This window comes from Loa loa (genome assembly GCF_000183805.2).
Source record: "Loa loa unplaced genomic scaffold supercont3.104, whole genome shotgun sequence".
In the NCBI taxonomy this organism is placed as follows: Eukaryota; Metazoa; Nematoda; class Chromadorea; order Rhabditida; family Onchocercidae; genus Loa; species Loa loa.
In genome coordinates, this window is record NW_018108284.1 from 54,302 (window position 1) to 67,587 (window position 13,286).

The 13,286-nt window shown below is 31.3% G+C and overlaps 1 protein-coding gene across 1 annotated transcript; it reads right to left on the reverse strand.

The window, feature by feature from the left end:
* Window positions 1–1,236: 1,236 nt before the first annotated feature.
* LOAG_08097 (trichohyalin) lies at window positions 1,237–9,270 on the reverse strand (the record flags this gene model as incomplete). The annotated part of the gene is made up of 24 exons (XM_020447612.1): window positions 1,237–1,496; window positions 1,711–1,833; window positions 2,028–2,203; window positions 2,379–2,462; window positions 2,632–2,749; window positions 2,938–3,084; window positions 3,210–3,394; window positions 3,595–3,701; window positions 3,982–4,072; window positions 4,447–4,593; window positions 4,673–4,739; window positions 4,873–5,057; window positions 5,362–5,454; window positions 5,620–5,817; window positions 6,008–6,189; window positions 6,291–6,411; window positions 6,805–6,952; window positions 7,124–7,330; window positions 7,416–7,534; window positions 7,738–7,876; window positions 8,022–8,127; window positions 8,284–8,459; window positions 8,891–9,035; window positions 9,165–9,270. The coding sequence occupies 24 exons, from the start codon at window positions 9,268–9,270 to the stop codon at window positions 1,322–1,324; spliced, it is 3,345 nt and encodes a 1,114-aa protein (XP_020302174.1). The 3' UTR covers window positions 1,237–1,321.
* Window positions 9,271–13,286: the final 4,016 nt, after the last annotated feature.

Here is a 13,286-nt window from a genome sequence, read left to right on the forward strand (position 1 = left end):
ATGTGTGTGTGTGTGTGTGTCTGTGTGTCTGTGTGTGTGTCTGTTTGTAGGGTGGGTAGGAGGTGAATATTTTGACGAGGAATAAGTGCGACGTCGAGAAATAACCTTTAGAGGAATTCGCTTGAGGACCCACGGGAAAAAAAAGATCGTAGGAGGAGGTGGAAAAGGAAGAAAGGTGTGATTCAAACATGGAAGTATCGGCAAGATCAGAAGTTAAATGAAAGGCTAGTTGTATTCATGTGTTGATAATAGACAGGTATTATGTGACTGGACATCTTTTCATACGAATTTCATCCAATTTATTTAATTGATTTGATTTCGATTGGATTTTCCAGAAGAAAGTTCACAAAATACTTGCTCATCCTGTTCAATTTGACCTTTGCTGTTACAGCTGCTTTGTTATTTGTTGAATTCAAAAGAAAAAAAAGTGAATTGCTGCTACTAATGATTCACTTCATGTATATATACGTATATAAAGCCGCCTCCTGTTCCAAACATTTCAATGTTTATCTGTCACATCGAAAGGACATAGACATAGAAGTATGTATCGGGTGTTACATAGAAATTACGGAATCTAACTTTGCTTTATTGTCCGCATCAACTGTATAGTCAATCAGTAATTCCCGGATTTCACGTCATTATCATGGAAGGAAACCGGGAAAAAATTGCACGGATAAGGAAGAAGCATATGGATTTATTTCACAAAGCTTCTAGAAGCTTCTGATCTTCGTCGCTTTTGCGTATCTTCTGCTAATAGTTGCTGGGATTCAATATTCGAAATACTAATTAGATGTTGACGTCAAATAAAACATTTATCACATTTGTGCAGAGTAATGGATTTACAACAGTATATGGTACGGGTAAGTTAATCCATCAATCAAAATGTACAGTTGATGTTAGAGTGCAATATACAGACTAGAAATAGTGGTCAAGCAAATGGTTTCGGTGAATTGTACGAGTTTTAAACTTAAATTTATAGCCAAAGAAAAACTTAAATTACAAAATCTATGAAAGAAAAAAAAGTCCTTTGAAAATCAGGCATGTAAACTGTTGCAGTAAATTCTAAATGATAAGATGTTATGTCTATTTCTAGGCTCCTGAAACTTTCCCAATTGCATGGAATTGAATGGAATTGATTTAAATGAGTTGCTAAAATTTCCTTATTCTCTCCACTGGATTCGATAAAGATATTATCCCAGAAGAAATGAAATTGATTCTAATGGATCTCATTGTTAGCAGGTTTGAAACGAAGAGGTACAAGGAATAATGAATGGTTTCATGGGATGTTGGATGGTTATTGGATGGTCGGCAAATCTTTGTATTAGAACTTCCAAGCAGGTCTTTTCAAGTCATCCTTATTACCCGAAGAATTGGATGAACCAGCAGATGACGAAGTGGTTTCTTTTTTAGACCGTGATGATGGCTGGTGTCCAGGCGAGCTTCGCCTGTGCTCCTCAGTTGATGAAGGTCGTTCAAAATCCGGATACAGCAGACTTCTGAAAACAGCACTATTCCAGGAACTCATTGTCCGCAGATTTTAAATGAAAAGGTACAAGGAAGAGATGTAGGATGTTATTCCAAGTTTCTGGAATATCCACATATATTATATTCCAGAAACTTAGGATCTCCATCGCAATAGATAAAGCATAAAATTAATCAATTCAAAATGTAGATCATAATCTAAACTTGATTCTTGAATGTCTGAGTTACCTTTTGTCATCCTTTTGCTTTATTAGATCTGCTGTTGGTGATTTTGACTTTGTAAGACTGCGTTCATAAAGTCGGGCGGAATGGTTGGGTGACTTTGGTCGTGGTATACCAGTTACGGAATGACTGAAATGAAGAGTTTGTTAAATCCAAAAATTAAAATTAACGATTGAAATTGAAATTATTCAACTGAAGTAGTTGAAAGATAGATAAATGGGTTTATGTGGCGTTTTAAATTCTTTTTTGACTCCCTAAAAAGCAGGATCTAATCAATCATAATTAGTAAATAACGAATAAAAAATCAGTGCAAAATCACTGACTTCACTTTGTCCTTTCCGTTATTTTCTTTTTCTTTCCTTTTCTTCCTCTTGGCAGATTCTTGTCCATCTTTACTTCTCATGTTACTATTAGTTTGTCGTTGCGTTTCAGTAAGTAAAATTTGTAAATTGCTTTTAATTACTTGATTTTTGGAACTTTCACCTGCAGTGAAACTGTTCTGAAATGATATATTGTTGCATTGAAAGTAAGACTGAATAAATAATTTAAGGTGTAAATTTTCAGTCAGAATAATTCTCTATAAGTTAAGAAAACTTTCTTCCGTTTTGTGTTAGTGTACCAAAAGCCGAAATGTATGCAAACATATATTACAACATCGCTGAAAAATAACAAACCGATCTGTTTTTCTTGTCCTCTATTTCGGATTCGTGTAAAATCTCTAGGGCTTTTTGCAGCTGAGATATGAGAGCATCTTTTTCCTAAATAATTAATGAGCAAAGTTTTTTCATACTTCAATATACTAAGTCTGGTCTTTTCTTTGGTATCGCAAAAGTGCCAAAAATAGCCTTTGATCTAGAAACTTTTGAAAGATATTTTTATATCATTCTGAATGGAATAGTGAATAGATACGGAAAAATATTGTCTCACTTCAAGTGCATTTCGCAACAGTTGCGTCTCCTCATTCAATTCTGAATTTATTTTACTCGTTCCTGCTTCACTTCCTTCATTAGTGTTCGTTTGTATCCCACGTGTGCTAGTTTCAGGCCTGAAAAATTGTTGTTAATCTATTATATGCGTAATTTTCTTGCTGACAGATTTTTCCAGGTGACAGAGTAACACTATATAAAATCGTATTCAAAACATAAGCATTGATAATTTAAGCCAGTTCTGATATATCTGTAAATGTCTGAGAAAAAAAAAGTAGTTAATAAAATAATTGGTAAGAATCCAAACTTAGTTGTAAGCTGTTGCTGAAGCTTCTGATATTTACTAGTCAACTCCGTTTCATGTTTTTTCATCATTCCGATCGTTTTTTCGTGCTCCTTATTCAAGCTTATGATTTTTTTCTCGAGGATCTGAGCTTGTTGATTTTCTCGCTTCCTGATAAAATTTAAAATTTCGTCATAAATTCTTACTGTTACGTGATTAGATTAAAATAATCTATTGGTTGTTTTTAATTTTTAGAGCTTTGAAATTACTGGTTATTAAATTAAATCAGTTTTTACCTGAGATATTCGTCAGTCTTTTTGCTAAAGTTCTTAATTTCCTGGTTTTTTCTTTCAAGTTCACATTGTGTCGCACTTATTTCATCCGTTAATTTCTTATTTTTGTCGGATAGCTCGGTAATTTGTTTTGCTTTTTGAATGCAATCATTTTCCAGCATCCTTATACTCTCTTCTAATTCTTTATTCTGAAAATTCATACTTAGTTTGCTTGACGCCAAAAAGTTTTTTGGAATTTCAAAAATTTGAAAACTGAAGCCAAGATTGTTCAAGCTTCCACAAAGTTGTGGAAAGTTTCCTTGCCTTAGTGATTTCAAAAGGAACAAAACCTATTCCTGGAATTGCAAATAGCTATAAATGTGATTTTACTAGCACTGAAAAAACTAACCTTCTCATCGGCATTGTTTTTGGCTTTTTTGATTTCCATTTCATATCTGGATGTTACTTTTAATACTTCTTCTTCAACTCGCTCTTCCAACTGCGCTTGAAATTCATCTAAAAAATTGATAATTAACTACTTAATAATTGATTAAATGACAACAATTATTGTAGATAAAGGTGATCACAACATGATATTCAATAATGCTAGTAGTCACTATTATAATATTCTAGCAAAGAATTAAATTGTTATTTAAGCCTGTGTTCAGCGAAAGAGCAGAGGAGTGAGAAAGATGAAGAATTTGGTAGTGCTGCAGTCATTTCGATACCTTATAGCATTTTGACCAGTATAAAAAATTTAATTTAATCATTTTAATTACTTTAATGTTTAGCGTACCTCGCAAACGTCTCGCATTGATTTCTGAACTTTCTGTACTTTGCCATTCCGGACTAATCTCTTCAGTTATTATCCGATCCACATTAGATCTCTTGAAAAGTTTGTTTTACCTTTCAAAATTGGGATAAAAAAAAGGCAGAAATTAAAAATTACAGAAGTGAATCAGTGGAACCGGTATACCATAAATTGTACGATTCCTTCGAAACCTATGAAAACTATGTTTTGCTGAAGTAATCAATGGTGTAGAGGCCAATCTTCCAAAGGTTTTCATTTCAACTCTTGCGATCTCACTACTAATTAATATTTTTGCCTTGTTGAAATGGATGAAAACATATATGTAAGATGTGTAAAAAAAACGCATATGTAAAAAAAAATACATTTTATGTATTTTATATAAGATATGCTTAAGTGAAACAGTCTTACGATTTACTAAAAGAATGAATTAAATTTGTTTGATCAGATTACCATTTGTTCACTGCTTTTAATATCACTTGGATCTTGATCATTTGGATTCCCCAGTTTATTCATTAATTCTTCGTTTTCAAATTTTAATTTCATTAAGTTTTCATTTAAAATTGCCACATCCTCTCGTTCAGCTAAGAGTTCAGCGATCTAAAAAAATTCTAAAAATTTATCCCAAAAATTAAAAAGGTAAAGCGATCAAGTGAATAGAATTAAGCTTTTGTATTACCTTAGTTTTCAACTTCTTCACTTCCTCTTCCATTTTCAAATATCCATCTGAATTCATTATTTGAAATCTGTAATACAATATTGATATTTCATTAAGCTATAGTAGTAAATGCACATATGTAATTGTGAAAACAATTATTCGGTTACTTTCATAGGCTAATATTTCACATCAGAATTTTTCGCATAATAGAAGTGACGCACCCAATTTCATCTTTGATAATTGGCAACTCATCAACTGTAGTATGTTGCCGCTCAAGTTGCTCCAATTTTTTAATTTCTATTTCTTTCTGATTCAGCAATTCCTTGTATCTTTCCACTTCTTTTTTCATTTCATCACTTTCATCAATTAATTGCTTAATTTTTCGTACTGTTCCACTGCCACCATCCTAAACAGTTCAGAAATTCATTAGTCTTACTGGGAATTCTCTACCAGCATAAAATGTTAACAATTGTCCGTAATTTATATTAGATGAACTGAAGTAATGTGCCAGAAAAGTACGCCTTCGAATGAATTCATAAATCGGAGAACATTTGATAGTTCTTAACAGTATAGTGATTCAGTGTATTTAGTTGATTCGAAATGGAAAAGAATTTAAAATTGAATTAATGCGTCCTTGCAATATTTTCAGCACTTTTAAGAACAATATCTTAGTCTTCAAAGATATTAAAGATGATGGAAAATAAGCATACATCATTGCTATCTACCAATAGGTCAAGTTTATGTTTCAATGCATCCACTTCATTCAATAATGCACGATTTTCTTCTTTAACATCAGATATTTCCTGAAATGCAAAAGTTATTGTAATGCTATCTTTAGAAAAAAAATTTCATTCCAATGTTTAAATATGAATATATCGATTAGTAATGGGAAAATCATAACAATAAAATGTCTTGCAGAAGGTGAGAGGAAATCCCAGTGAGATAATTACTAACTGATACAAGAGTACCTGTTCTACATTTCGTTTCGTACCATGTTCCAGATGATCCTTTAAGCTGTTGTATTGAGATTCGAGCTCATTTAATTTCGAACTAAATTCTTTTTTCATTGCATATTCACGTTCTTCTGCCTGTTGACGTTCTCTCTCCAAAAGACTTTCATAGTGATCTTTTGTTGATTCTTTTTCCTTTGTCACTGATTCCAGAACCTATACATTTGAGTAATTTAATTATTTTGGTCATATCAATTTTCTTTTTTTGAATTGTTTTTTGTTGTTTGATAAGAACCAGAATTATTGAAATGGTTGTATGCATGTTTACAGGACTGTTCATTGTTCTTGATTTGATTAATTAGTGAAAATAATAGTTTTGACTTTGATAGCGGGAAAAAAAACTCACCGCTTCGAGAGCATTTACTTGTGAATTCTGCAATTTTGTTTGACTTTCACTTTGACTTTGCAAATTCTCTCGTTCTTTTTCCAAAAATTCCACCTTATTTTTCAATGCCTTTACTTCTGCTTGTAAATCCCGAATGAATGCTTCCAGCTTACTTTTTGCTGTTTCCACAATATTCAGTAAATCTATAAGTCATTATCCTATCATATATGTTTCCTCCAATAATTTTTTTTTCCTGCAAAAAAAAAAAAAAGAAAGAAAAATGAATGAATGAAAAAGTTATTACTGGATTTGCGTTGCAATTCCTCTTCCTGTTGTCGATATTGTTGTTTGGCTTCCTGTAGTTCGATTTCTAATTGCGAAAGTTTTCTCAATGAATCGTTCGTTTCGTTGCGAGCTTCCTCAAGCTGAAAAAAAAAAGTATCTTCAATTTGTGATAAACTTGGCACCTATTTGGTTGTTCTCTTTCATTTTGGGCTTATTCTCAAATGATTTCGAATGATAAATGAAGAAATTGTCGAATTTTAAATGAAATGGCATCTTTATTTTGGGTTCATTTTCAAACACATTAAGAAGTTTTGAAATTGGAAGACAAGATAGTAAGAAAAACTATGCTAACATCAAACCAAAACAAATAAAATAAGGATCAGATGAATTCGTTGATTGTTGATTAGGACAATAATATGTTAATTCGGTCAGTCCATCGATAAGAACAAACTAAATTTTGCAAGACTTAATTATATGTATTTTAATCAGTAAAATTCATGTAAAATTTACTTTTAGAAAGTACTACTCAGTACCTCTTTCGAGATTGCCACAACTTCTGCTTCCTTTATTAGTAATCGTTTTTCCAGTGCTGTCACTTCATTCTTACATGTTGCAAGTTCTTCTCTACTCCGTTTTGTCTGATCTTGTAACTCTTGGAGACGATCGTGGAATTCATCTTGCCTGTTCATATGTATGTATACGTTCATTTATATGTCGTAAATGATCAAACAACAATTTAATTTGATTTTCCAGCTTTAAAATTATTCAGGAACACAGCATATTTAGACTTTGCTATATCTGGAAATCTGTGTGAACTATAATCGGAATTTTGTGCCTGAATATAAATATTACCGTGCTAAAAGTTCCTCTTTGAGAGCTTCTTCGTGATCTCGTAGCGCTTCAAGTTCTTTAGAATACAACATTTTAGCTGCTGTTAATTCTGTTTCATATAAACTTTGTGCTCTTCGAAGTTTCATCTCAAACGTCTCTCCCAGTCGCTCCTTTTCAGCTTTTAAGCTTTTTCGTTCTTCTTCTAGCCGTTGAATTTCAATCATATATCTATAGTTAGATATTCGTTGATTGTTTTCAGATGGTTAACGTGATTTTTTATAGTAAGAATGTATCTCATCAATAAAAAACCAACTTTTGTTCCAGATTGAGTAACTGTGATTCGGAAAAACGCTGCTCCAGTAATTGAATCTCCTTCTGATGCTCTTGGCGTAATTTTTCGAGCGCTTGTTCTTTTTCTCGCTCAAATTTGTCCTAGATTAAATTGGGTTCAGGAACTTACCCAAATTTAGGAAGAATGGAAAGTTGGGGGAGCGAAAATTGCATTTTTCTTTCGCTAATTTCATGCTATATTATTGGTGTACTAATGACGTATATTTTAGAAAGGAGAGCTGATTTCCGATAATTCTGTAAATAAATGTAATGTTTTGAAAAGACAAAAGAATAGTGGATGGTACTTGTAAAGCTTGAAAGCTTTTCATTCGAGCTTCGAAATCTTTTTTAGCTCCAAGAACTTCTTCACTAAGAGCTATTATTCGGCTAGAATATTCCGCTTCCAATTTTCGTTCTCGTTCTGCTACTCGTTCTCTATATTCGCTATAACATATATACTGACTGAATTTTACAAGTATTAGTTTGCTTTATTTATGCATAATTGAAGAAAAATTAAGTTTTATTAAAGTCTCGTTCATAGAATTATTCTATTTACTTAAAAATTTTGGAAAATGATCCACTATCTAACCTAAATGTACCCATAACATTATATTTTTGTCGCTCATATTCAGCAACCGTATCCTCCAAAGTTTGTATTTTCTTCTTCAGCTCACTTTCTCTTCCTCGAGGTGCAGCTAAAATAAATTCTTCGTTTTATATACAGGAAGAAATTGGGAAAATTTACTTATATGCAGACTTAGTTAAAGGTCATCAGAAAGATCAATAGGATTTCGGTCAAATATAATGCTCCTTGAAAGCTGAATTTTTCCTCACAAGGTAAAAGACTTTACTTGAAGAAGCAACTTTGAGGATAGAGAATAGCTTCGTCGATTCCTCTGAACTATTTCCCTGATTATTGTTGCTATTGCCACTTTGCGCCTTGGGTGGTGTTGGCCAAGCAATAATATCAGGTCGCGAATCTCTAATTACACTAGCATGTGGCGAGCAATTACCACACCTTTCCGTACTGCAAGTAATTTGATCTTGTCTGCATACATTTTTTTTTCCATTTGTTGCAAATGAGATTTTACGAACACTATTATTAATAAATTGACCAGGTATAGTCACAAAATTTGAGATCGAATTTAGTGCAATTCATAGAAAGAGATGGAATTTATGGACATTAATTAGAATTCATAATATTGCAAAAGTTACAACTCGTTTCTATTCTATCAAACCTCTTACGCTTCAACTTTAACGCTCCACGAAGATTATGTCATAGTAGTATCTGTAATCTTTAATTAGTTGTAGTTTTAGGAATTAACTCCATTGTTTTTAAGAATTTATTTACACTTTGACGAAGATTGTGCTCAGGTCCGTAAAATAATGTAAATGAGTATCATAAATTGATTAGTTGAAATGTTTCATTGAACTGATTCCGATGAACGAAGTAAGAACCTGTTATCAAGTGGTTGAGGTGATTTACTTTTTCGGCGTGGTGATCTGGTACCATTGCCAGTGACATGAGGTGATATGGACTGAAGACGATTGCTTGGTGAACATTCCTCAAATTCATCCGACAGATAACCAAACTGAACATAAACTGATAATTTTTTTTTAACTTTTATTTTATGAACATAATAAGAAATGGAAGTAAATCATTTTTTCTTATCAGTTATTAATTACAAAAAAGAAAGAAATGGTCAAAATGTTTAAATTCTTTATAAATTACTTTCGATATTACTAAGAAACTGGGTTACAAAACTATTTCCATTCTTATCTTTTTTGTTCAGTCCAGGAAAATCACTCACTCCAAAACTATCTATATCCAACAACATAGAGGAAGCAAGTCGAGCTTATCTGCTGCTAATGATATGAATAAAGATATGACAAAAACAGTTAATTGTTAATTTCCAATAACAGTTTTAATTTAAGAAGAAAGCAAGAAGGAAAATTTTAAGAAGGAATTTTAACCTTTCATTAGAAGTGCTTTTCTTTCTAGCTGTTATGAAGCTTTAAAAAAATGTTTGTGATAGTAAACGAAGAATTATTTACAAAAAAAAATGAACTTGGCTTCCAGATGAATTAATCCAAGCAATGGCTTACCATTTCGCGAAAACTTTCAGTCATATCAAACCATTTGTTGTCATCCACAATATTTTCAATACTTTCATCGACTGCTTCAATAGCAGTGCCAAAATAACATCAGAAAAAATATATAAATTATCGATTTTTTTTTTGTTAATTTTCTTCTTAATCAAAATAATATGATCATGTTAATAACAAGCTCATTCTGTTTCAGTTGTCCAGGTCATGATATTTCTCTACGACTTCTTTTTCCTTTAATTGAAAATCTATCTGAAAATCTTTCATGTAATTACGATTCTAGATGTAATTTAATAAAATGATACTGAATTCATAATAGACGTTGTTTGTTCGTTTAAAATTGTATTTATTGATTTCTCGCATTTTGCAAAAGAACTGAAGCAGCAAATTTTTGCTGATAACGAAATTTTCAAAAAATTTATTTTGATCATGGCGAATTTCATCATGAATTAACGTTTTACTATTAGTCTGTAATGTTGGAATATACTACATAATAAGATTGAAACTTCGACAAGATTATTTTTAATATAGGTGAAAATCAGTTTTAAAAAGAAAAGTTATTACCATCGAAAAAGCGAATAAGAAAAGTTAAGTAAAGGAGAGGAGAGATGGATTACAAAATCGATGCTTACATCTTTCCAGTTTTTTGCTAACTTACATCACCTTTCTTCCGGACAGTCTTAACATCACTCTGCGCTAATCTCTCTTACAAGTGAATATTTGTCGGCACACCTAACAAGACACATTGAAGAAAGTAGTTGAAAATTGAGTGATGTTATTGCACTTATGAATGAAAAATAGTTCGAAATGATTTGGAAAGATTTAAATGAAGCTTACGTAAAAGCTATCATCAATGTATCACTCCCATTGGTCATTAACAAATGTTTTCTTAGAGGAAATACCGTAAGTAAAAGTTACATTATTTCCTTTTTATCACTAGAAAAAAACAGATTGATGGAAGTGATAAGATGATAAGAACTGTAAAGAATCTGGATAATGGTGATAGTAACTGATGAAATAGTAAAAGATTTGTGAAAGTATCTGTAGGAAATTGTGATACACAGAATCAGAAAGGAGTTATAACAAAAATAATGCTACTTGAAAAATACCCTGTCAACTCTTTAATCTTCGATTAAGATTCAAATAGCAAAAATTTGAAATTTAAATCGAGATAATTTGATGAACTTTGTGGAAATGATACATTTATTCATTGTAATCATAATAATAATTGTAGTAATACCTTATGCTATGAGATGAACAGGAAAATAGTGATTGCAAGAGGTCCGAACTGAAGTAAGAGGGAGGATCATATTGGCTAACTTTGATATGCTCGTGCTTCTAACGAACTATTTCCTCATCATCTATATCCGTTGTTGTGTTGTCATACATAAAGTTTAGTCTCCTAGAAGCAATGATGTTCGCGTTCTTACAATTCGTATCTATTTCATTGAACCACCTGATCATTCATTTCATATATCTTAGTTGATAAAGTACGAATAGATGAAAGATAGACAGACGTACTGACAGGCAATTATCATTGAAATGTATTCCGTATGCGCCTGTTCCTATCAGTTCAATAGTGCTTTCTTTCAACTTTTATTAACTAATCAGATTATAAGTCAAGAAGAACAACTGTGGCAATCAATTCTGTATACTGATCAACTGTTGATATGGAATGCAAAATAGACATAATAAAATGCAACTCTATATTTCAGGTCATTGACCATTTCAGGTTATCCAAGCTCTTTTATAAAAATCTAAACTTTAATAAATTTTACATCATTTACTTTTAAATGGGAATTTTTCCAATATTTCATGGTGATTTTCAACATGAAATATAATTCATTTTAAGACAATTCAATTGTATCTGATACCATATAAGTAGTTCAAAACTTTTGTGATCAAATTCAAACAGTGATTTAATTGTAATGAGATTTGCGCGCATTTGCCCACATACTTTGCTATCCGATTTATATTATTAAGAAAGTAGCATTAGATGATATTATATACTAAATTTCGACAATGCTTCGGTTTGTATTAAAACAATGAATGTGTAAATGGTTCATATTCAGCAGACTCATTTATATATAATTTATATTAAATTATTATATTTCGAAGCACTGAATTCTGGACATAGTTGTATCATTCGGATATGGACTCAGATGGTACCATGAATTATAAATTATTATACTAAATGACATGAGATAATTTAATTGTGTGTTAGATGAAGAAAAAGGAGTAATTACAAATATTTTCACACAGATGACATGATATGATTCGTATAAAGCTTCGTTACTTTCTTTCTCGATCCATTTCATTATGTGATGATGTATTTACTATGGTTTTCTTTGTTTAATGTTGATTTCATTAAACTTTTTGTCCATAATTATGTTGTGTGATATTTAAACTTAAATATTTCAATTTCAATAATAATTTATTCGAAGGGAAAGGTTATTTCATTATTTTCGTTCATCGAAAAAATTGTTTATGTCACTGTATTTTGATTAGTGACAAGCTTGTTTTTCGGATCCTTAATCAGTGAATACCATCAGCATTTCAGTTATATCTATAAATAAAGGTAGCAAAATGCCGGCTGAATGGAACAAAACCATTTTGAATTTTAATTTTATTATTTAAGAAGTAAACTATTCAGGGAAGTGATGAAGAAATCTAAGGAAAAAGCATGATAAATAATGAAAAGCAAAGAGAAAAAGTTGAAATATTTGCAGAAAAAAAAAATAGTTTTTTGTTTGAATAATAAAAGGTGCAAAAGAGCGAAGCATACGAAGTTAAAGGTATTAGAAACTGTCAGTAAACATTTTTTTTTTTATCACACGCATCCATTGCATTGATAAGCGATAAGATGGAACTAAATTAACAATTGGATGATTGCAAATAAGTAATTAAATCAAACAATAAGTATGTTTCAATGCATAAAGTCTCTATTTGTGATCAAATGAGTAAAGATCAAATTTGATTTCGTTGTTTGAAATTGATCGGTGAAAACTTTTTCTTCTTTTCATTTGGTAAGTAAAAATGAGGGAGAGGAAATGATATGAAAAGGGAATATATTTACCTTTCAACAGGTGATGTAATTTATCCAAGTAGTAATTTCCTTTCATCGTTTTAATCAGTAAGCAATATGTATTGAATATTTCATAAGTGTTTGGAAGTGCTAAGACATTAGGAACTGGTATTGCTTTAAAGCGCTTCTATTCTGCGATATATTGTCAGCTTTTGAATTACTTTCTATATAATTCTTCTTAAACCTGTTTTTTTCTTTTCACCTTCATTATATAATAATATCGCAAACCGTAACAGCAAGATTGGTAGATATGAAGTGATGATGATACATCATATCACGCATGTCATTTTTGTGATATTGTTTGGACGTTGCATGTCGAACGATTGTGGATATCACTGTTACAAGTTACATCGAAAGATTACATCCAAAATTGTTTCTGATTTTTTCTAGATACCAGAATGTCATAGGTCAATTGGATTATAGTTTAGATGGCCTTTCTGCCTTTTTTTAAATAAAATTTACTTGGATATATTATAAATTATAGAATTTCAGTGCGGTCCAAGCTTATTAGTATAGAAAGGAAATGGGTAGTTTTTGCTGATTACAATTTTTACTAATATCAATGATCAAAAAAAGTGATTCATTCATTGAAAATTTATCCAATGTTGCTTACTTTTTAACAGTTAAGTGATCACTTACCTTACTTCCCTCTCCCTCTCTCTC